The sequence below is a fragment of the Ictalurus furcatus genome, chromosome 12, assembly GCF_023375685.1.
Source record: "Ictalurus furcatus strain D&B chromosome 12, Billie_1.0, whole genome shotgun sequence".
In the NCBI taxonomy this organism is placed as follows: Eukaryota; Metazoa; Chordata; class Actinopteri; order Siluriformes; family Ictaluridae; genus Ictalurus; species Ictalurus furcatus.
This window is the reverse complement of record NC_071266.1, coordinates 23130534-23154231: the sequence shown is the minus strand read 5'-3', so window position 1 is coordinate 23154231 and position 23698 is coordinate 23130534. Positions and strand designations below refer to the sequence as shown.

The 23698-nt window shown below is 43.0% G+C and overlaps 2 protein-coding genes across 2 annotated transcripts in view; both read right to left on the bottom strand.

The window, feature by feature from the left end:
• Positions 1 to 2553: 2553 nt before the first annotated feature.
• Positions 2554 to 11771, bottom strand: prrt1 (proline-rich transmembrane protein 1). The gene is made up of 4 exons (XM_053637430.1): positions 11127 to 11771; positions 4174 to 4532; positions 3654 to 3845; positions 2554 to 2794 (listed from the first exon to the last, which is right to left on the bottom strand). The coding sequence occupies exons 1-4, from the start codon at positions 11143 to 11145 to the stop codon at positions 2618 to 2620; spliced, it is 747 nt and encodes a 248-aa protein (XP_053493405.1). The 5' UTR covers positions 11146 to 11771; the 3' UTR covers positions 2554 to 2617.
• Positions 11772 to 12489: 718 nt separating this feature from the next.
• Positions 12490 to 23698, bottom strand: part of skic2 (SKI2 subunit of superkiller complex) — a 24675-nt gene continuing 13466 nt past the window's right edge. The window contains exons 19-29 of the mRNA XM_053637424.1: positions 23263 to 23381; positions 22171 to 22302; positions 21256 to 21393; positions 20936 to 21040; positions 20683 to 20818; positions 20462 to 20588; positions 20166 to 20376; positions 18548 to 18658; positions 17501 to 17719; positions 15969 to 16109; positions 12490 to 14926 (exon numbers count right to left, since the gene is read on the bottom strand). Of these exons, the coding sequence (XP_053493399.1) occupies positions 14726 to 14926; positions 15969 to 16109; positions 17501 to 17719; positions 18548 to 18658; positions 20166 to 20376; positions 20462 to 20588; positions 20683 to 20818; positions 20936 to 21040; positions 21256 to 21393; positions 22171 to 22302; positions 23263 to 23381 (1640 nt within the window). The 3' untranslated portion in view covers positions 12490 to 14725. The remainder of the gene's footprint in view (positions 14927 to 15968; positions 16110 to 17500; positions 17720 to 18547; positions 18659 to 20165; positions 20377 to 20461; positions 20589 to 20682; positions 20819 to 20935; positions 21041 to 21255; positions 21394 to 22170; positions 22303 to 23262; positions 23382 to 23698) is intronic.

Here is a 23698-nt window from a genome sequence, read left to right as displayed (position 1 = left end):
ACCAGCCTGGCAGCTCATATCAACACATATCTACTCAGAGAAAAACCAAAGGAAAACTTCACCCTGAAGCACATTAAACACGTTTATACTGGAATATTACTGATGTACGTAACGATTCTGGTGAACGATGCGGACGACTAGATGTGGGCGTGTCCAGCGACACGACGAAGTTGAGAAAAGTCGAACTTTATGCAAATTTTGGAGTGATTTGGTGCAGTGACTACCAATGGGAGTGAAGACAGAAGAGCGCAAGTGATCCGTGATCCGCCGTGCTGCTTGCGAGTCTTTTGTGAAATGTTTCGCTTGTGCTTTCGCTGCAGAAAGATGGCCGCAACGGCAAAGAGCACAACCTTCATATATTCTCTGGTGAATTTTATATACGAACGCTCTCCATCCAGAATGTTTCATTTTAGCGGCAAGAAAACTGGTTTTGTTGTCAAAAAGTTCAACGCCAGCTGCGCCACCCGCTGATCAATGTTACTATGGCAACCAGTAGTCGGATCGGAACGCCTGCTGGCGACTTGCAGCCATTAAACGTGCTATATGTGTGAACACAGCTTCAAGGACAATACAGCTCTGCTGTATCGTGCTCTTTGTGTAGAGATGAAACAAGGGCTAAATCCCACTGCAACACTCTAATCAGCAGGTTTGGTAACTGGAATGGCATTGTGGGTAACGTTAAAACCAAAATAATGTTAACCAAAATAAAATGTCCGTTCAGAATTTCGTTGCAAAATAAATCTTGGATGCCACTGTAGATCACGTGTTAATTATAAATATTAATATGCAAGTTGCTCAGGGTGGATTTTTCCTTTAAGGGGGAAATTTACAAAAAAACCCTAAATCTCCTTTCCACCAAAATCTCAAAGAATATACCAAAGGTCCACGTGTGGTGTGTGTTCGGCCAGAGTGGCTGATGGGAGGCGCATTTGGAGCTGGTAGAACGAGTTCATTTTCAAATCACCTCACACAGGTAGGTCTGTGTAAAAGTGGAATTTATCAACGTCAGTGAGTGCTGCTTCACTTGACATTACATTACATACAGTGTATCCTCATCAAACGGTATGGCTTTCAGCAGCAGCACCAAACATCTACAGAAACAGTAATGACTACACAGACCTTCCTGTCGCTGACAATTATTCGGACGGCCAACGACCTCTAACCTCAAACCCTCCAGCCGCAGAGCGCCGTCTCATCACTGCGAGTCTGTCACTTCTCATTGTTAAGCATAAGCAGTTGGGTAATGCAGTGTTCACCGAGCCTGTGAGGACTTGACATTTTCCTCCATTTCTGAAACTATCCGTGACAAATCTCCTGTGGCTCTGCGCGTAGGAGAGGAAGCTTTCAGGGGACGAGCCTGAGGCAAACCAGAACAACAATCCTGATGAAAGCAAGCCTCTCTGCATTCTGCTCGGATCCGGGAAGTTACGAGGCGGCCGACAGAGCTGTAGAAAACGTGAACGCTTTACTTGACGCTATGTATTTTGTTTGTTTAATGTGTAGCGTTTACAAGGGGAAAAGTCTGTAAAGGATCTCTCAATGTGTCGTATTGTTTTTTTTTTTCCTTCTTTCTCTTTTTAATTCACCCTTAAATCCCGTTCGCTCTTTATACCGAACCCAGAAGGAAGGCAGCAGCATTTACACCCTCACAGTGCATGAAAAGTGCGTCGCAACATGCTTAGCTAAAAATACGCCGCACTGTGACGTTGTGCGATCTGTAATGATCGTACGTAATTATCAAACCATAAAAATAATTCAGTTCAACACTAGAGCTATGGCTGAATATAATAATAAATATATAATAATGATCATAATAATAATAATAATAATAACAATAGTAGTAATAAATACTTAAATGAATACACAAACAAATAAGTTATAAATAATGCATAATACATAACATAACAGAACACTGCCACACAATAATTATATATCCTTCCTATATCCTTTACCATGAGGCAGTAACACTTTATTTGAGCGGCGAAGAATATTTTTCGTCGTCATAACATTCCACCGAGTGTTTGGAAACAGAATAGTTTCTCTGTCAGCAAAGACCAATATTCGCCTTATTAAACATGTACTTCTTTTTTTTTTTTTTTCCACACCGACTGTAGTAAAAGTCTACTCTATTGTTATTCAACCGAGTAAAGAATGATTATCGCTTCTGCTCAGCTACCTAACACTTTTATATTACAATACGAGTAAATAATAGCAGATCGGGCTGCGTGATCGTGTTCGTCAGTGCCAGGAAATACCTCACTTCTACTGTACAACACTGAACCTAAACAGATGAATGGCACAAATCAATGACAGAATGGACCGAAAACAAACACAGTGCATAACCTATATGGAACAATGTCGGCTTGTTTGTCGTTTGTAGATTACTAAACTGATTAGCGGAGCTTTTCTGCAGATGAAACCATGGGTGTGATTCGGTCCCAGGTCCAATTAGAGGTTAATTAAAGATGTAAATCTGGGCCAGTTGGCTAACACTGGAAACGATTATATAACGCTTTAGGTTTTATCCTTGACTGTTGTAGTGAGTGTGCTGGGTGATGAGCAGAATACTGGCTGTACCGCCTTCAGTCCGTAGTGTGGTGCGGCTTTTGGGTCGGGTCTACGGCTCCCAGTCTTCGTCGTGGTGCTGCGAGGCGATGATCACCACCACCGTCAGGATGGTGCAGAGCACGATGGAGGCAATGCCCACTGCCAGGCTGATGAAGGAGAAGTTACGTGCCTCGCGTGACGCGATCTCCGCCGACACCATGTCGCCCCGAGCGACAGCTGTACGTACCTAACGCAGAAGAAACAGCATCTTCTGCTAGATTCTGCCAGATTACCAAGTGCTCGGTGGCGTTATGTTTGAACACAGAGAAACTTGTGGTTGCAGGGTTAGGTTGAGAAAAACACAAGAAGACAAATTTCTTAAGCAACTATGCTCTGGCACTCTATTTTGTTGAACTGAGCTGAGATTAATGCCGCTTCTACCGTACACTTCTTCAAGATTTAGACGAATGCGATCGTGGTCTATCTGGTAGGCCATGTGCATTAATGTCTGGTTTAGCAGTTAACCTGCCTTAGGGGTGTCTTCCCTTAGCTGTCATCTGAACAGCTTTTAAGGATGAAGAATAGGACTCACTCTACATTAAAATCGCCTTCATGAATTAATGAAACGTGACCGGTTTACTCCGGGGCTCGTTTACACTTTAAATATTTCATCGTTTCGTCTTCAAGGACGCACTTTAAATTCATTAGCTACGATTTTCTGCTGATGCTTTTCATCAAAATTTGAGATGAAGCTTGAGAGTTCAAGATTACGGTGGCGACAGTTACATTTAGGAGATGGTTTGTTTGTCAAATACATCATCTCTTGCAAATTTATGCATTAGAGCACTGATTCATCCATTATAAAATGACTGGTAGTTACATCCCTACGATCGCGTCACAATAAACAGATTCAATTCAGAACGCACTGTCGGGTTTTTGTGCACATTTTAAAACGTTGCATCTGCTCCTGCATTCCATTTGTGAAGGTTTTCTACATACTTAAATCCACACGCTCTTTTAGTTTGATCTGTTATAAAGGTTTGCCCTGAAGAGTTCTTAATATTCTAATGAATTCAGGACATTGCTCGTTTGCATGGCCGGCTCACCTGCACGGCTTTGATGATGGCGATGATGCCTGTGGGCCAGAAGCAGCAGATGGTGGTGAGCACTGCGATGGGCAGGTAGTCGTGAGGGGGCCGCCGCGGCTCCATTAGAGCAACGCCAGGGGGCATTTGCATTGGCACCTGCCCTGGCGCAACACCTGCATGGGGTGTACCATTAGGCATGTAAGGCTGGCCCTGGGAGAAAGAGAAAGAGGGATGAATATTTCAAATGATGTCGGTGGAGATACAGTGGGGTATGAAAGTCAAAGTCTATTAGCGAAACCGTTTCTTTAATTTGGTCACTTGTCAAAATGCATTACTTGTTCAAAACTGCTGTGAATTTACTCAACACCTGATATCGGTCTGATGAATCGTTACGGTTCTCTAGACGTTATACATCACCTTCCTTACCGTCACGCTAAACATTCACTAAACAATAACACACTGCTTTGCTATACTAGACAAGAGTCATGTCATAGTGTCGCTCAGAAAAGAACAGTGTGTGAAACGGGCCCTGACTCACCCCTGTTCCGATGGGATACACAGGTACATAAGCAGTGCAAGGCTGCAGTTGGAGTGGATATCCGAGCTGCAGGTAACCCACGGGAGGATGAGGCATCGAGCCGGTGGGCCCATGCGTCTGGACCGTGTAACCGTTAGGGGCCGCCTGAGGCGGAGGGTTTCCAGAAGGGAACTGAGACTCATGTAAATACCCTTCAGAGCCGGGAGGGGGAGGGGGAGGGGGGTAGTTAGGCTGGGGGCCGCAGCCGGGCGGAGGAGGGTGTGGGGGCATGTTGGAGTCCTGCGACGCCAGGTATGGTGGAGGAGCCATTTGGTTCAGCGGCTGAGTCATGGGCTGCCTTCCTGCTGCCTCCTCGAGACCTGCATTCAGACGAACACAGGAAGTGATGTCTCACTGAAAACCGAGGACGCTCTTATACAAGTGCAAAACATGTAACTTTCAAAATGTATTTCCTATAAATGTACCATTTAAAATAATTATCTATGATATAATCTTGACTGTTAAAACTCCACAACGTTGTCTTAGAAAGGCCAGCGTCTGAAGCAGAAAGAAGTGTCATTAATTTTACATGTGATGAAACTCTTCCTGCCAGAGGTCAGCGCTGCGGTCGTTGTGGTTTGACAAAGGTCCTGGTTTGACATTTTCCTGTTCTCATTTTTTGTGGTTTTGAACTAGTCTGCTGATAGAAACCTCAAACCCTGAGATGAGCGCTCTTGAATTCTCGATTCCGATTGGCTGACAGGCGTTCTGAGGTGTGCGATTATTTTTCGGTGAACGCACAGCTAAAGGAGCTCCAGTCAGGTCTTGACAGCGTTAGAGTTCCACATCACTTCGCCAAGTTCACTGAAATGACGGAAAAATGAGCTGACTGTCCACCAGAGCTAACGATAAACAAAATGACAGAAGATTTACATAATAATTGACGACGGGCCACTGAATTATTAGAAAATTTACGAGGTGGTACTGCGGCCTTGAGGCAACAAGGAGGCTTGAGCTGTTGATGTGCAGTTATTGGAGAGAGAGAGAGCAAGTAAAAAGAAAGGGAGAGCGAGAGAGAGCATGTGATTGCAGTAATGAGACAGAAAACCCTGTGAACAAGTAGGCTTATTGAGATTTATTTATTTCTTTTGTTCTATTTTTATATCATCAGCATGAAACAAAAAAAACAACAACTGTGAACTCTCTCTCTCTCTCTCTCTCTCTCTCTCCAGTAACTGCTCAAGCCTCAGTTACTAGCTCTAAAAGCTTTGGGAATTAGCAGCGGAGGCTTGAGATGGGAAGCGTAATAAATTAGTTCCACACACAAAGGACAAAAACCTGACAAATGTCTTGAAACAAAACATCTGAACAATATCCTGAGGTGTGGTAACTGTGGTACAAGCGGAATAACTGACTCCGGTTGGATGATTAGACAATGATGCATGGCAGAGGTGTAACCGCATTACCGTCACGTTGTGTGCGTTATGTTCGAATCATTCAACGGCCCGGAGTCAATTATTCCTTACTTAATATAATTCCAACTATATCGTACCAAAAAAGGGTCCATATCTCGTCCGTCATGTTTCTATTTTATACAGACTACTTCATAAAATGGCCGCTTTTCATTTGGTTACCAGGACTGAGACGTAATATGTCTATAAATATTTAGATTGAACACCATTTATACATTCGGTATCACATGTATGCTGTGAACGAGTGATTTCCCACCATTCCCAACGATCTTCCAACACAAGCCACGCATATTCTTTATATACTTTTATACGTTAATATATACCTTTTTTTCAGATACAGAATTTTGTCTAGCTAACTCATGGCTACAAACTCAAGGTCAGTTATAAGGTTGGGGGGGGAAAAATAGTTTAACTTAAATATATGCATAATAAATACTGTAAAAAACAAACAAAACATTTTTACAGACTCCCATCCAAAGACGTTTATTATATATAGTTAAAGTGCACATATTATGTTTTTCCAAATATTACCTTTCATGTAGTGTGTTATACATGTAGCTGTTTGTGAATGTAAAAAGTCTGCAAAGTTTCAAAAATCAAGGCGCACGACAAATGGAGTTATCGACTCCCAAAAGAAGGAACCGATTCTGAACAGCTGAAACGATTCGTTAGTGATTCCAGACTTTACTTCCTGTACTAAACTAGGTAGGTTTATAACAACAAACCCCGCCTCTGAGCTGAAACTCGTTAGGGTAGTGGGTATTTCCTTTTCGACCAATCAGAACAGACTGGCCAACAGACTGACCAATCAGAGCAGAGTATGCTCTCTGAAAGGGGGATTTTAGAGTGAATCCTTTAGAACGAATCATTTATGGAGTCGTTTGTGACACTGGGGGGGGGGGGGGGAATGGTAATGCTGCAGTTTAAATTATGAGCACGTTAAAATGTTTTTTGACCTCGGATGCATGTAAATCTATTGTATGAGACCTTTAAAACAAAATTAGGCACGTTTCAAAACCATAATAGGTGCACTTTAAAAATCCATCTACACAAGTATTACAAAACATAGATATTGGCAACTGCATTTAAAAGCCTTGGAGGTCATTAAAAGACTTAAACCTTGAATATGGAGCAAGGTTTAATTGACACCAGACACAAATCGTGTGTGTTTATGTAAGCAAGGTGTGGACCATTTATTTATTCCTGTGCTTCTCTTGCGCTGGGCGAGTAAATATAACAGGAAATGGGTGTAACATTTACTACAGTATATACGGATTATTGCGTAACCGCTGTGTGCGATTACATGAAGTGGACCTTTTCACAAAGTTTTGTTACACTTTATTCAGGGCTACAGGATAAACATGCGTACATATTGTATTTTATACTGTTTCTAGTTCACGCTCGTGACACCATAAATATAACTCGAGCTAAAAAAAAATTAAAATAAATCTGCTTTCCGACCAGGTGACCCAGCGTAAAAAAAAAAGGCCACATGAACATGGAAGCGTTCACATTTTTGTCACGTCACTTCTGTTACAGCGGTGTTAGCATTCGTTTTATTACCATCCCTTTTCGGAATTGTGTTGTTGTCTCTACAAGATTCTGTCACCGATGAACAAATCCTACAAAAAAACTATTTCTAGATAATCCTCCTTCTATTTTCTGAAGTGCACCAGTCCTTTTCCCAGCAAAACACCCCACAGAACATGATGCTACAACCCCCATGTTTGTTCGGATTAAAGAGCCTCACCCTTAATCCTTCATACCTAGTTGATCATTCTGGACAAAATGCTCAGTTTTTGTTTCATCTGACCAGAGAACACTCCTCCAAAAGGCTGGTGATCATCTGCAAACTTCAGTCTGGCTTTTTATTTATTTATTTATTTATTTACATCAGTCCTCGGTGATGTAGATCTCTCTTAATGGTGGATGTACATACTTTGGTCCCTGATTCCTCCAACTCCTTCGCATACTCCTTTGTTGTTGTCTTGGGGTTCTTTTTTTTTTTTTGGGCGTGAACCTTTCGGACCAAAGTTTGTTCATCTTTCCAGAATGATGTAGTGTCTGTGTGGTCCCAAGATTTCTATATATGGTACATTTAGGTGTTTGGAGGAGCCAGACCTGTGGAGGTGCACAAATGTTTTTTTTTTTTTTTCTGAAGTTCTTGGAGATTCCCATGGCACTGACCATAAAGCTCTTAAATACAGCCTCTCCCAATTAACTCCTGATCATGACAACTGGCCAATCAGAAACTTCTAAAGGTCATTACATCAATTTCTGAAAGACAGTCATCATGCTGTATGAACAATTCTGATCTAGTGAATTAAACCTGAAATAAATCTGTCTCTAACAGGTTGTTCTAAAAATTAACTCCTAAAAAAAAACGTTTGCCCTTAACTGTACAGTACCGAGCTAATTAAGGCTAATTAGATGACATTTAAAAGAGCACTCCTAAATAAAATACAAGCTAATTAACGCGGACTTTAAAAACGTGACCAAAGACGGTTAGCAAGCTAGATTATTAGCTACTGTAGCTAGTTAGTTTCACCTCAACCAATGATGAGTGAAACAGGAAGCTCTAGCTCTTTTGTTTTTCAGAGCGAACGGCAAAATCTGACCGTTAATCCTTTATGTTTGAGATTGCTGAGATTTCCCCCCGGTTAAACGCCGTTGTAATTACAACAGCGATCACCATGCCCTCCTGTGACATCGACACGCCACCCGACCGATAACTTCACGTGGAAACAGAACCTTTAACGTGTTTCAGGGAGACGTTTATCCATTAGATGGAATGAGTCTTGTGCCATCCCCTCTGGTTGTGTTGCGTTACTCAGATTACGCAGTTCTTGATGTTTCTTGGCATGCCTAACATTGCTTGTTTCTTCCACCAGTCTTTAACACTCACTCTTTTATCCCCTGACGCTTGTTTGTGTGTGAGCCGTGTGTGACTATGATCAATTGTACCACAGCGCTCGAGCCAGAGAACTACGCTGCAGCAAAATCAACTGGGCTTAATGTATGCTTCTCCTGGTGGTTCATCCCATATCGATTAAAATGCTTTGTGAGCTCATTAAATACACATTACAAATCACTATGAACACCGAACTAGACAGTGTGCGATACCGATAGATGGTGTACGTGTGTGCGCGTGAGAAAGAGAGAGGCATTTGAGGACAAGCCATTTTGTAACCCCTGCCATCATCATCAGTTCAGCAATGCTAACCAAAAGTGATGCAGATTCATTGGTACCACCATCGGTACCAAAATGTGTAACCTCTTCGTATTAATCACTCAGGGGCATCATGGGACATTTCATTCGGCTCTGTTTATGTTTCCCTGCTTTATATAGTGACGCGTTTGTGTTAACGAGTTGCGGTTTCTAGACTCGTTCTTTATCATTAGCGAGCTGATTTTCACTGAAGTTCATTGGCTAGCTACTTTAGTGACCTTAAATCGAGTACGACTGCGGTGTGCTTCTGTTTAGCTGTAAGTCAAGTACGTTTCATCGTCATCAGAAGCCCTCGCTGTCAAGGTTCGACTGTGGATCATCAACAAGAACAACATCCTGGGTAAGAGCTGCTATGTTCGCTCGCATAGCTTCGTCCGTAGATGTCTGTTCTCAAGTAGCCTGCATCGTTGGCGCTTTGTTCTGAGTTTTATAGTTAAGATTGTTTTGATTGAGGCACGGTGGCTTAGTGTTTGCTTCGGGGGTTTCCTCCAAGTACTCCGGTTTCCTCCCGCAGTCCAAAGACACGTGTTGTAGGCTGACTGGCATCTCTAAATTGTCCGGAGTGTGTGAATGTGTGTGTGATTGTGCCCTGCGTCCAGGGTGTTCCCCAACTTCTGCCCCGAGTTCCCAGGGATATGCTCCACGCTTCCCCGCGACTCTGTGTAGGATAAGCGGTACGGAAAATGGACGGATCTTTTTGATCAGGTTATCTGTATTATAGGAATATAGTTCGCTATAGTTCTTCCTCTTGATATTTTCCCAGTTCGCATTGCTTTGATTTCGAATTTCGAGTCGTATGCCCATGAAGACACGCACCCTAGGCTAGGGGTAATGATGCTGGGGAACCATCATAGTATCAGTATCGACGCATCCCTAATCAGAACGAAAAACGTCAGACGGTGACACAGAAACACAATCGAATCGGCAACGTTCTCAGGGCCCTCAGCGAACACGAACCGGCACAGCATCTCTACGCCATCGAGCCACGGGGGGGAAAAAAACCCTCGTCCGTCTAGAGAGACGAGCATGAGGGGTTTCTCCTTCACTGTGAAGAAAAAGATTGTCCTTTTCACCCTGTTAACAGGAAACAAGGAATGACAGACACCTCGTCATGTGACACGGACACACAGCAGCCGCTGCTAAAAAACGTTTTTTTTTCTTCTTCTTCTTTATTTATTTATTATTTCTGAATCAAAGTGAGACCTTTATCTGTGAAATACTGCAGCTTTAAACAGGAGCTCACTGCAGAGAGAAAATGTGTTGCAATATGTCACAGCATGTCCTTTTAGTCTGCCTGTCTGATGTTTCTGTTCATTATTATTATTATTATTATTATTATGATGATTATGATCATTATTAGATTACATTGCATGTAAATGCTTAAAAAGACAATATTACACCTAAACAAAACCCATAATTGCATTAAATCAACTTGGACATCATACGACTATAATTTTCCTTCTTTTATTTTTTTCTACTTAGCTGAAGTTTGAAAAACCTTAAAATACACCAGTTATATAATAATAATAATAATAATAATAATAATAATAATAATACTAAAGTCACACAAATTATGTTTTTCTGAGTCGGTATATTCTTATAAATCTCGACGGATGTCCTTTTAAAAACTGCATATGCCAAAAAAAAAAAGTAAATAAATAAACAAATGACAAAAAATAAATAAACTGATCTCAACGGTTACCATTTAACGTCAGAAGAGACTGAAATCATGCAGATTTTCCATTCTGTATCCGTTATCAATCACTGTCCGAATAGCAAACGGCTAAGGATTCGAAAACTAGTGCACTACATAGGGCGCACGAGACCATTAATGAATACCCTATGTAGTGCACCTATGTAGGGAGTAAAGAGCAATTTGGAATACGGCCGCCGTGAGACGCTTTATTATTTATATTTTCCCCCCTTTCTGTTCTTTGTAGCCAATTGCACATATTTAGCTTTAATATTGTGTAGCTTAATAATGTCAATTTTTTTTTTTACATTGACATTTAGACCGTGTTAGAGTCTGGTAGAGTGCAAATGTAAATGAAAATAATAAAAACCTACACACGTTATGCGGCTGTATTAAAAGAGAGAGACAGAGAGAGATAGACAGCGTTACTTACTGTTAACCAAGGTTATTAATTAGCACGTTACAATCCATTTTCATGTCCGTGACGTTTATTTGGGGTTGGGGGGGTTTCACATTTCAAGAAAATGAATTCATTATCAATGGCGTGTGTAAATAAACCGGGATAATCAATCAACCTTACCGTGTTTTGCCGACGACATCACGCGCAGTTGATCTGAGGCGACGAGTGTTCAGTTGGAAATAACGGCAGACGCGCGTGCCCTTTGTTTAAATTGATTTTTTTTTTTAAACCGTTAAGACGTTAAAACGGCTGAGAAGTCCTTCAGGCTATCAGAGCATCTTCACATCAAGAAAAACGATGATTTCAGCTTTTATATTCCTGGGTTTTGTGATCTAATAGGAAATCTTCGTTGGTGCCAAGTGTATTTTCCCCCCCGTGTACACAATACCAGAGCAGCAAGCTACATGTAGGGGAAAATGGGCTCCTGTCAGAGCATCGCATCACACTGAATTAATCACATACACGGTGTGGCTGTCTTAAAGAGACAAGACAGTCTGGGAAACACCATAATAGGGTTGAATTTCACTCATTTTTTTTTTTTTTTTTTTTTTTGATGGATTCATTCCTAGTCTCAAGCTGAGTGAAATTCAACCCTCATTTGTGGATGACCACTCATCTTTCCCAAAACATGGTCCTTAACCAGACATGAAACCACAGATAAAGATCTAAAGATACACTGCCATTTTAATCACTTCTCTTCTAGCGTATCTACATTCACTATCTAGTGAATCACCCTGCTGAAAAATCCAGCCTGGTCTCTGTCAAAGCTCCACTCTATGGCCAGAAGTTTGCTCACATCTGACCGTCACACCCGTGGTTGTTTCCCAAACTGTTGCTAAACAGATCACTGCATATAATGTCTTCACCGGAACCAAGACGTCCAAACCTGCTCCAGCATGACATTGTCCCGTGCACAGTGCGAGCTCCATGGTGTGTTAAGATTGGACTGGAAGAGCTCGAGTGTCCTGCACAGAGCCCTGACCTCAACCCCACTGAACACCTCAGTTCTCCTCACCCAACACCATTGCCTGACCTCACTAATGCTCTTGTAGCTGAATGAGCACAAATCCCCACAGCCACACTCCAAAATCTAGTGGAAAGCCTTCCCGGAAGAGTGGAGGCAACAGCACATGGACCAGCTCCATGTTAATTCCCACGGTTTTGGAATGGGTGCATATTGGTGTGATGATGAGGTGTTCTCCTATACTTTTGGCCATATAGTGTATACTTGGGGTCGAGCGCTGTGTGCCTGCTCTAACACACACAACAAAACATAGCCCTTAACCGGAGTTAAGTAATCCATAGATAATGATTATATATATATATATATATATATAACTTGTGGTGACCTGGCAATGTACTATAGTACTTCGATGATGTGCCGGGGTCTCAGAATTATTCATGAGCCTGCGTGTTCTTATCCTATGAGAAGATGCTGTCTCTTAATTATTCATGACCGCATGTGGTGCTTTCCTACAGAGTATTAGATGACATGCGTTCAAACGGGTCGCGGGTGTTTGTTTCAGTGGTGTAAGAGTTCGAGTGTGTTTTCTCGGGAGAGCTACGAGAATTGGAGAAACGTGGACTTCGGACTTGCTCATGAAAGCAGTTTGCGTCTACACAATGATGCGGTACTCAGTCCCGAGGACTTTTCCATCCCTTCAAATGAGGTATGTGTTGAATTTTAACCATGACCGTTTTACTTACCTTTTGAGCTAATTAAACCGCTTAAAACTCCACGGACCATCGAGTGCAAAACTATACAACGAGAGTCCGTGTTGAAGGGACGAGCCTTCGCCTTTGTATTCATGAAAAGCTTCAGTCTATTAGCTAGCTACCATTCCGAAACTCCTCCCATCCGTGCTGCCTATGGTTTTATTTGATGTTTTCCTCCATAGTCACGCCAGGGGTAATGGTTTAAATAGATAGGGCAGAGGACCTGCACTGCTATCTATTATGTCTCCATTTAGCCCTGGGGATTCAGGAGGAGAGACGTCCTCTGCCTCATCTGCAAATTGTGTCACTATCCATCTTTTTATTTATTTATTTTTGAGTGTTCTGAAGGCTTGCCCCCCCTCCTCTTCCCCTGCCACACCCACTCCCCTCCCTTCTTCGCACAGCCATCCACACCCATTTAAGCTGCATTTTTCAAAAACATTGAGAGGTAGACTTGAGCTGAAAGAGGGAGGTTTCATGACCCCTATGTACCTTCAATTATTTAAGGGTATAAAGATACATACTAAAAAGGTATGTACACTCTTGATGGTACCAACCCAGTGACAAAGAAACGTCTGTACAGTACAATTCGGTACCCTAATTGCTAATGTACTAGCATGTTTTTAGGAGGTGGGAGGAAAGCAGGGATGGCTGGATATTATTGATCGGTGGACTATTCATAACCCAGGAGTGACATTGAGATGTTTTAAACCCCAATCAACACTACCCATGTTGCTCCCGTCAATATAACCGAGGCTCTGAGAATGGTCCAACACACAAGTAATATTTGGTTACCGGTTACTGCAGAGATCTCAGCTCACCATTCTCAAACACACACATTCATACAGTCGGTTTGTAGATATACACGATTCCCAAGCTACAATGAAAAACGCTGAAAACAATCCAGTCTTGTGGCAAAACAATTCATGTGTATTCTTGTAAAAGGTTTATTGAAATCAGCTTGTCTAGTATTGAGTGAAGTCGCGTTAGCTCGCCGATATACTGTCTAGGAACATTAGTGGGTTACAGCTGCTTTCAAAAAAAAAAAAAAAAAAAAAAAAAGAGATTTCAATTTCAGAAAAGAATCTCTACCAAAAGCGGGGGGAGTCAGCAAACACGCAGACTACATGCATCTGTGATCTGACGATTATAATACAGCCGAATGCATATTGATGTTGACAGAGACGAGCTAGCACGTCTTGGACTGTTTCGTCGGCCAAGGATATTGCTGTACGAAAGAAAAAAAAAAAAAAACGATGATGAATAACATGATTATTAGGAGTGTGACGGTGTACTAGGTATGGAAGTAAAGTGTGACGACGAGGAATTCCGAAATCGATCCGAGCGTAACGTTACGCTACACCGATGGATTTGTGTTGCAGGACGTTCTGTGAAAAGCTGCTACGTGATCAGAGAAAGTGCTATTTTAGAAGGCTTAAGAGCAATTTCTACTGCACTGTCATGACGGAGAATATCGTGTGCTGTGAATTCATGAATAATCAATTTCAGTTCCATCCTTAAATCACGGTCTCTTTTTTTTTTTTTTTTTTTTAAAAAGTGAGATTTCACTTTATAAGACAGTCCGTGTAATGTTCATTAGGAGCCGCGTCACCTAGCTGTATTCGTTTTACTAGAGTTGACATGTAGTGCTGTGGAGAGGACTATCGCTCATTTTACATACAGTGGGTTTGAATACTGTACAATAAATTACAGGCCATGACTGGCTTTGTCTTTGACTTCCAATTCATCAGACATCACTGCGTTACTCTATCACAGACAGACACGTACAAAATGTAAACATGTCTGGACACACTTCAAACCTGTAATCATATGGATTTAGTCTTCATCTTCAGCTGTCTTCGTTGCTCTGAGGTGCCATCTTTAATAAGTACAGATGGAAAACGATTTTCTCCTTTTCTCCATTTCTCCTTCAACAGTGCATGTGGATCTTTATGTAAACACACACACACACACACACAGCCATCCCTGAAGCACGCACTCTCTCAGTGCGTGTAAAGAGACGCCGTGAAGACAATGTCTCTGCGAATGGCCAGCGATGCTCTCTCCATCTTGCTGCCCAAAACCGAATCACCTACGATTCGGGCCGCTTGTCTAACCTCCTTCAGGACTTCGTCCAGTCTCTGAATGCAGCGCACCACCGTCCCTTCCTGCACGTCTGTCAGCTGGGCGATCTCCGCAAAGGGCTGTCACACACACACACACACACACACACACACACACACACACACATCACGCTCTGATTTACTACTGTAATGCAATGCACTGTTTATACCTGTTAATGTGTTCCAGTTTGATATCTCCACAAGCGTGGTGATCTATCATGATAAAGAACTGTGATGGTACACAGATGATAGGTGATAATATACAGCAAGTAAAAAACATAAAAAGACGCCTCGGTGTACTGTTGTAGGAAAATAATCGATACGGCGGCTGGTGCGATTCGGGCACTTGTGATCTAAAACAGGGGTGTCCGATCTTATCCGGAAAGGGCCGGTGTGGGTGCAGGTTTTCAGTCCAACCAATCAGGAGCCACACCTGATTCCACCTGTTTAATCAGCTGATCTTGGCTTTCAATAGGCTTATGATTGGCTGCACCCACACCGGCCCTTTCTGGATAACACTGGACACTCCTGATCTAAACCGAACGATACACAGATTAAAAATGTGTTGGTATTTATATCAGAGACACATGTCTAATCTAATCAGTGATCCGGTACGTTTTCCGTAAGAAGATGTCAAAATGAATGATTTTACATTTATGGAAGGAGTCTCCGCCATACTAACATCTTCAGAACAGAGGATTTCGTGCGTTAGGTCTTCTTGGTAACAAGACAAGTTGCGTTTTTTATCTTATTAACTGAGAGAGAGAGAGAGAGAGAGAGGAAAAAGGACTTCCGAGAGAATTTGAGAGACTATTTATAGCTGCTATACGGTAAGTGATAACAGGAACTGACTCGTTTCGCAGACGTTCAGCAACATTAAAAGCAGGATGTGCTGAGATATTGGAAAATAATCAACTTCGGTGTGTTAACAGTCACTCTGTTTCATCACACCAGGCCGGTCATTGATTATTTTCCTAAAACAGCACTCCTTATTTAACACACCATTAAATTCCTATAAAAAAAAAAAAAAAATTTAAAAAAACACCCTCGCAAAAATTCTCATCGAAACGAGGCCAGTGTTCTCTCAGCGACGAGCGGTGTGGGTTTTTGGGTCAGTGCTCACCATTCCTCTGGCCCAGCAGTACACCACCTCAGTCAGGCCAAACTTAAGCTGGGACACGAAGTCTTCGGTGGTCTGAGCGAGGCCGCAGTCGCGCTGTAGCTCCCCGATACGCTGAGCCACGCCCAGCACCCGATCGATCGCCTGTTTGAGGGGAGACGAGACAAACAGTCGGGATGTTATCGCTCAAGTTATTAAAACTCAAGGTCATTGAGCATCCGTGTCTCTACTCGATTCTCTTCTGCTCCTTCCTTCAGAGGCACTCCCGTATGCTATAAATCATTCACACACACACACCGCTTTCCTTTCATCACTATTTCAGGCCCTCTTTAAAACTTGTCTTCTATCAGTGTTGTTAAACAGCTCTGGAACATGAACAAGCATATGTGTGTGTGTGTGTGTGTGTGTGTGTGTGTGTGTGTGTGTGTGTGTGGAGCTCAGCAGGTGTGTTGCCCTTCCTGGAGGCTTGGAGCAGAAGCAGCCAGTTCCAGTAACTGCACTCTGGCAGCAGTGAGTCAGTAAGCACTCTGATTACACAGACTGGCAGTGTACTCGAATTAACATTTTTTAAAATTCCTTGTCACATGAGAAACCGGTGGATAATGGAACCGATTTCTCATTACGTGGAGCACGGTGGCTTAGCGGATAGCACTGTCGCCTCAGACCTGCCGGATTGGGGGTTCAAATCCCTCCGGGTATACTCCGGTTTCCTCCCCCAGTCCAAAAGACATGCGCTGCAGGCTGATTGGCCCCTCTAGTGTGTGAATGTGTGTGCGATTATGCCCTGCGATGTTTTGGCATCCCGTCTAGGGTGTCCCTCGCCTTGTTCCCAGAGTCCCTTGGGATATGATCAGGTTTGGGAGGTGGATGGACGGATAGACGGATTTCTCATTCACGTTATATCAATTCAAATGGCAGTTAGGTTCAGTATTTTGTTTTGTTATACGATATTTTGAAGATCACACTGCATATTGCCAACGTTTCTGGATAACAGTGCACTGCTGATAAAACAACTGCACATGTGGAATCAGACTTTACCAATATTGAGAGTATCTACTATGTCTCCACTGTTTTTTTTTTGTGTGAGCTACCGGACATGCCGAAGCACTACTGTGTTAATAAATATGTTTTTTCTTTGTCCTGCGAGCTTCACGCTAAACGTCCGATCTCACCTGCATGAGTAAGAACCACCTGCCTGTGCGAGTGTTTTTGTTGGGTCCCACAGGATCACAGTCCTGATCCACACCTTTAACGCGTGTCCCGATAAAATACATAAATTACACATTAATTAAAGCTCTTTAACATTTTTTGTGTCATCCCCCGCCAAACATTCCTTTAAATAAATGTCTCACGTAATGGCTGACAGTTTGTTCTGAAGCATAGATCTCTTCATTCGGCAATACCGCCAAAGGTAATGAACGGGAGAGAAACTTCCAGAAGGCTGTAATCACTGGACCCTGCTACACTTCTATAGCAAATTGAACATCAGCAGCGTTACAAGCATGCGCACACACACACACGTTGCTGTGCAATACCTCTTGGATTGTGTTGGGGATGTGCGGTTCTATCTGAGTGTTCTGTGTGAACACGAGGCAGGACAGCAGGGCGGCGCTCTCCTCCGGGGCCAGAGGACTCAGCGTGTTCTCAAACAGCAGCTCTGTGAGAAGGAGCTCATGACTGCTGATCTGACATGCCACTCGACCCTTCAGCTGCACCGCTCCGCTACCGTCGATGTAGTTCAGAGCCTCCAGGACCTGTGGATCAGATCACCGAAATATATTCACATCACACGACACGTCATACAACACTACACCGTGCTACTGCGTTTCCGGAAAATACACGACAAGGAAAAGTACCATCGCTTGTTTCCGTAATTAGAACACTTCTAAACAAAAAGACCAATTTTCCACCTTTTTAGGTTCTGAGACTTACGCAGTGAGAAGACTTCTCTAGAGTTCTTCTCTACACAGGGAGCAATTAGGGGAGAAGAAATGCTACACTACTTTCCCCTCTTAAGTGCCATGAAAACTCACACATAACTGATAGAAAAGCAATTCTTCCATATAAAGCACGCACGTCACACTGAAGTATAACACAGCTGATCTGAATGAAAAGACTTTCATTCTTCATGAATCGATTTTCAGATCTAGGAACAACTGAGAGAGAGAGAGAGAGAGAGAGAAAGGAGGTGAGGGCATTGAAGAGATAAAACTCCATTCACCATGTCAGATTGTTAGCATTGACCAGTCTCTGTGGTATAAGAGGAATAAACCAGTTTGAGACATCAGCTTCAGGGCTGTAACATTGACACTTCCTGTCCGGGCACATCACACTCCTCAGTCACTGATTATTTTCCTCCAATAGCACTCCCCAAAGTGTTTTACTAACTACAAAATGTCACTGTTTTCTTTATATAGGAGGATGGCATTTATGTAACTCATAAGAATACATTTCTCACTATACTGATCAAACTCCATCCTCCGTATTACAGACAGTCTAACTGCTCTACTACGTGCCACTATGTCTTTGGGAAGCGATCAGGAAAGCAGCGGTAATAGCCGGGTAGCGTAGCGGGCACTGACCTTAATCCTCTGGTGGTACTCAGGCAGCAGAGTCAGTGACTGATCCGAGATCAAGTACAGCAGTTTGTCCAGCTCTTCCTGCAGTTTCATCCGCTCCTGCACACGTGCAAACTGAGGACAAAAAAAAAAAAAAAGGAGCCGCTGTGAGACGATCCACTCAGTCGTTAATCACTCACGCAGACGCTTTTCTCCGAGTAAATTCAAATTAGTGGCAGGAGATGAGTTTAATCTCATTCCTCCAATGCTGGAGTCTGGATGACATTAACAGGAGCATATGAGACATTAGCCTCTTATGCACCGAGACTGAAGGGATGGCAGCCGGGGCCAGAAGGATTAGCTATTATAATTCGGTTTTTAATACCACACAAAGATGTGCAGCAGCTTGAAAGAACGCCCTTAGGATTGTGTATAAGTAACTAATAGTAAGTAGATGCTTCTGATTGTTTTTTTGTGAATCAATGTGAGGTGTACAAACAACCACGCAATTTTTAGAATTACGAATAAGAACGTAAAAACGTTAGTATTAATGAAAATAATAAAAAAATGAAAGAATAAAATTTGTAGGAGGAGTAGTGAAAAGACCCTAACAAAATCCAAGATGGTCATCAGGACGTACACTTTAATTTCAGATCTTGTTGTTCGTTCACGCCGGCATACTCCAGGGAATTATAGTAAAAACACCTGTGAATTTAGCACAGATTCTTCAAATGATACATGGGGAGAAAAAATTAAAGCTCTTACAGTTCTTGACCACAAGGTGGTGCAGTCACGAACCTTCTTGGAAACATTCACGGCATGGTACTGAAGATACTTCTCAAGTTTCATGACTATGCGTAGACGCATTGCTGAGATACACAATCACATCCTGGTTTTTTTTTTGTTTTTTTTGCATTTGCCAGTGCGTTACAGGTGTAGCTGGTGCTGTCACGAAATTTGTTGTATAGCCTCAGGTCATGGTCCTGAAGATACCTGCTGATGCCCGCATTGCTGAGATGCAGCCTCACTTCCTGTTTGGCAGCTTCGCAGTCAGACTCGTTGGGCCATTATGGGGGCAAACCGTTTGGACTATTCCAAATTTAGGCTTAGTCTGAAGATGATGTGTGCCAAATTTGGTGATGATTGAACAAAATTTGTAGGAGGAACAGCGAAAAAACAGTTTTTGACTAAATCCAAGATGGCGGAAAAGGACGTCATAGGGTGCGTCTCGTCTCAACCAAGGGAATCCAGGGATGCCAATAAAATATTGGTAGCTTTTGGCCCAAATTTGGTCAGAATCTTCCTTAGACCTTCCCCAATGAGTGTGCCAAATTTCACAACTTTTTACCAGACAGTTCTATGGGCTGCCATAGAAACCCTAGCCAGAAGAAGAAGAAAACATAGAATAACAATAGGGTGCTTACACACCTTCGGTGCTTGGCCCCCTAATAAGACGACAGTATTGACTGAAAAACCTTAATCCAAGATTTAAAGAAGGAGCAAGAGAACAAGAAGAACCCCAAACTTTTGGTGCCACGGCCCTGAAGTGGTCTTTCACCAGACGCTCAGCTGGTAGACAGGCAAGAATGAGTGAGACAGGTAAACACAGGCACAGGTGAGGGAAGAACAAAGCAAGACATACCTGCTCAGTGAAGGTGGGTGAGTGGGTGCAGTGGAAGTCTTTGAGGCTGTCCTGAAGGACTCGCTGCCTCATCACACCCTCCACCACATCCACACCCTTCAGGTGGAGGTCATTCACGGGGTCGAGGGTCGCGATGCCGTTCTGGTTGGCCTCGGCCAATCGCAGGAGCTCCTGAGTTGCAGTGGAAATGGCTTGACCAGGTGGATCCAGTCTGGCGGGAAAAGCGGGAAAGTTCACTTTAATGATCTGAGAACGTGAAATAAGTGCAAGCGGACACAAAACAGATGCTCGTCCACCTGAAGCGGGGCTGCTGTCTCTTGTTATAGTTATCGATAATCCTCTCTGGGATGACTTTCAGGGTCTTAACTGTGATTGCAGAAATGTCCTGCGGCCTCAGCTTCTGCACCGTGTGACTGCAGGGACCTAAACACACACAAACACGTCAACAACGAGGACAATTTATCTGGTCTTTTTCTTACAGTAGCCATTTCGAGTTGGTGACGTGTACGAGACTGACCCTCTGGGGTGAAAAGGCTGGTGTCGTGAAGGTGTGTGAACACCCGGTTGTTCTGAACGGGTCCTGCTGCTTCTTCGTTGCCTTTCTCACAAATGATGAGGGCAGTGAATGTCCGATTCACCGAGTCAGTGGACACCTGAGGGCGGCAGAATGGCAGACACGTCCATTAGACAAACTCGGCTAAAGAGCTCTCGAGCTGTGGCAATGAAAAATATATATACACAGACAACTATACACGCCTTCACACACAGACCTGTAAGAGGACAGCCAGGGCGTTGAAGTGCTGAGCGTTGTTGACCACGACGACCCGTCCCACTGACAAGGCCTTCATTCCGTTCACCGACTCCATCACTGCTTGCTGAGACAGTGGGCGTGGAAAACTTATTCTTAACTCATTTGTACAAAAATCCCAAAGTTTTTTTTTTTGTTTTTTTTTACATAAATAGTCTTCAGTATGTACCTCAGTATAGAAGTATTAGTTTATATGATTACAAAGGCGTCATATATTATGCACAGGATATGTAGGCCTGTGATGGTGTGCGTCTGTGATCGTGTGTGTGTTCGTTCACGTACCTGCAGGGCTTCTGTTGTAATGCGTAGCTCTGTCAAAGTGTGGTAATATGAGAGCAGATCAGATAACTGACCCTCTGTGTCAAGAGGTGGGAGAGAGGAAAGCTCACTTTTCAACTCGGATATCCTCCTCTCATTAGTCTGAAAGAGAGAGACACACAGAGAGAGAGGTTGAGAGAGATTGAGAGAGGGAGACAGTGAGATAAATGTTGAGAGCGAGAGACGGAGAGATAAATGTTGAGAGCCAGATATTGAGACAGTGAGATAGAGAGAGTACAAGAGAGCGAGAGAGACAGTGAGATGGTTTTTTTTTTTTGGTCGGTTTAACTTTGTTTATTTGTGTAACTTTTAATTTAATCTACCTGCACTATTCGCTTTGGCAACAACGTAATTTCTAACATTCATGCCAATAAAGCCCTGTTGAACTGAACTGAACTGGAGAGAGAGAGAGAGAGAGAGAGAGAGAGAGAGAGAGAGAGAGAGAGAGAAACAGAGATAGAGAGAGAGACAACATGCAAAGGCAGAAAATTTGCATAGATAATTTGCCAAAATGTTACATCTTACATCTGCTACATATCTTTCCTAGAAATCTGAGAGAGAAAAAACCCTCAGGTCAGTCCAACCGAATTCACCTTAACAGGAACCAGAAAGGGTTTGAAAGATTGAGCTTTTTTTTCTTTTCTTTTTTCAGGACATAGAACAAAACCGTCAAAACTGATTTGAATTCTTTTTATACCGCGCTCACTCTCCAACAGTCGATATATTATTTTCACCTTATTGTATTTCCTGTATTTAATGCTCTGTTTAAAACAAACAAACAAACAAACAAACAAACAAACAAACAAAAACATACAGATAAACTTCAGGTATTTTAATAAAGATCTTTGAAGAGCAGGGGCTGCTGGGAAACGTATCCACCTGCGTGTCCCTGTGGTTCTCCGAGAAGCTCCTGCGCATCATGTCGGTGACTCGGAGGGCCTCGACTCGCAGCAGGTTGAGGATCATGGTGTAAGTCAGCCTGAACTGGGACTGCAGCAACGTCGGCTTTCCCTGAGGAAACGCGGAGAATCGGGTTAGACTGCAAACGGGTCAAATCAAAGACAGATATGATCCAACAGCCGAGAAAATAAACTCAAAAAGAAAAAAAAAATAACTCGATTTTCATCAGCTCGTTCTTTTTTTCTATTCTTTTTTTGAAGAACGTGAAAAAATAAGTCAAATGGGTTTGATGGAGATCGCAGCTCTCTTTCCATCCCGCTGCGAGTAATTACATCTCTCAGTCCGTCGGGGTGATGCTGTTGCCATGGAGCAGCGGGTCGGCACGACCCCCATCGCCACGGCGCCGATTAACAGTCAGAGAAGAGCCAGATAGGATCCCCTAAACCCACACACACACACACACACACACACACACCACGCAGGCACTCACGTTTTAAAACCCTTCTTATGTAACACAAACGGCACGTGTAAAAAAAATTCATCAATAAAAGCCACAACACACTTCGTATCAATGGATCCTGATTGCTATGACAACCTTTTTTTTTTTTTCGCCACCTGCAATTCCACTTTAGAAAGAAAAAAAAAATCACCAACACGTCACTACTCACAGACCTGGAACAGTGATGAGACCTTTCAGGCGATACGGTACACGTCTCCATACACGGTATACGATACGATACAAAAACATTCAACACGCTGCAATTCGCTAACGATGTGATACGATTCAGTTCCGCACAGATACGATTCGATTCAGGGAAGCTTACGCTTTCTCTGTAGTGTGATAATCTGCATTTTCCGTCTTCACTTAAAGAGAGAGAGATCCTCTTAAAGAGATCATCTGTTTATAGCTGCTGGGAATTGTTTCCGAATCAAACGTCTGATGCTTTACAGCACTAATCTGGAATTGAACAGCTATATCAAACCAAATAAATGCCCCGGGCAACGTCTTCTAAAGAGGAGATTAAAATCGGTGAATGATAAAATGGAGGTGCACTCGGTGTCAGAACCCACCAGCATCATGGTGTGCAGGTCCGCCATTTCGTGAACTCCAGTCTTGCAGAGGATGATGACCGTGCCTGTAGCATCCAGGCCTCTTCTGCCTGCTCTCCCCGCCATCTGTATGTACTCACCTGCAGATGAGAACACACACACACACACACACACACACACACACACACACACACACACAAAAATTCTTTCTGACTGCGTATTAATTAACTTCGGGCTGAGTTTAGCGTTTACTTTTCTTTCTTTCAGGCAAAGGTTGTGATGGGATCAGGATTGCATGGCCATGGCATGGCCTCTGTGTCAGTCAGTCAGTCACAGTGAAGGAGGCGTGGCCTCTGTCCCTGTCAATTCCTACAAAGGAGGTATGGCTTCTGTGTCCTATTGAAGTAGGTGGGGCCACTTCACTAGAGACTGTGACAGTACCTACTGCATTCGATTC

Bases quoted from the DNA above. Each gene is read 5' to 3' on its own strand.
- prrt1 (XM_053637430.1), bottom strand. The intron at 3,846-4,173 runs GTGAGTCAGGGC...TCTTTCTCCCAG, and splicing joins TGTATCCCATCGGAACAGGG to GGCCAGCCTTACATGCCTAA. The intron at 2,795-3,653 runs GTGAGCCGGCCA...CTTCTGCGTTAG, and splicing joins CCATCATCAAAGCCGTGCAG to GTACGTACAGCTGTCGCTCG.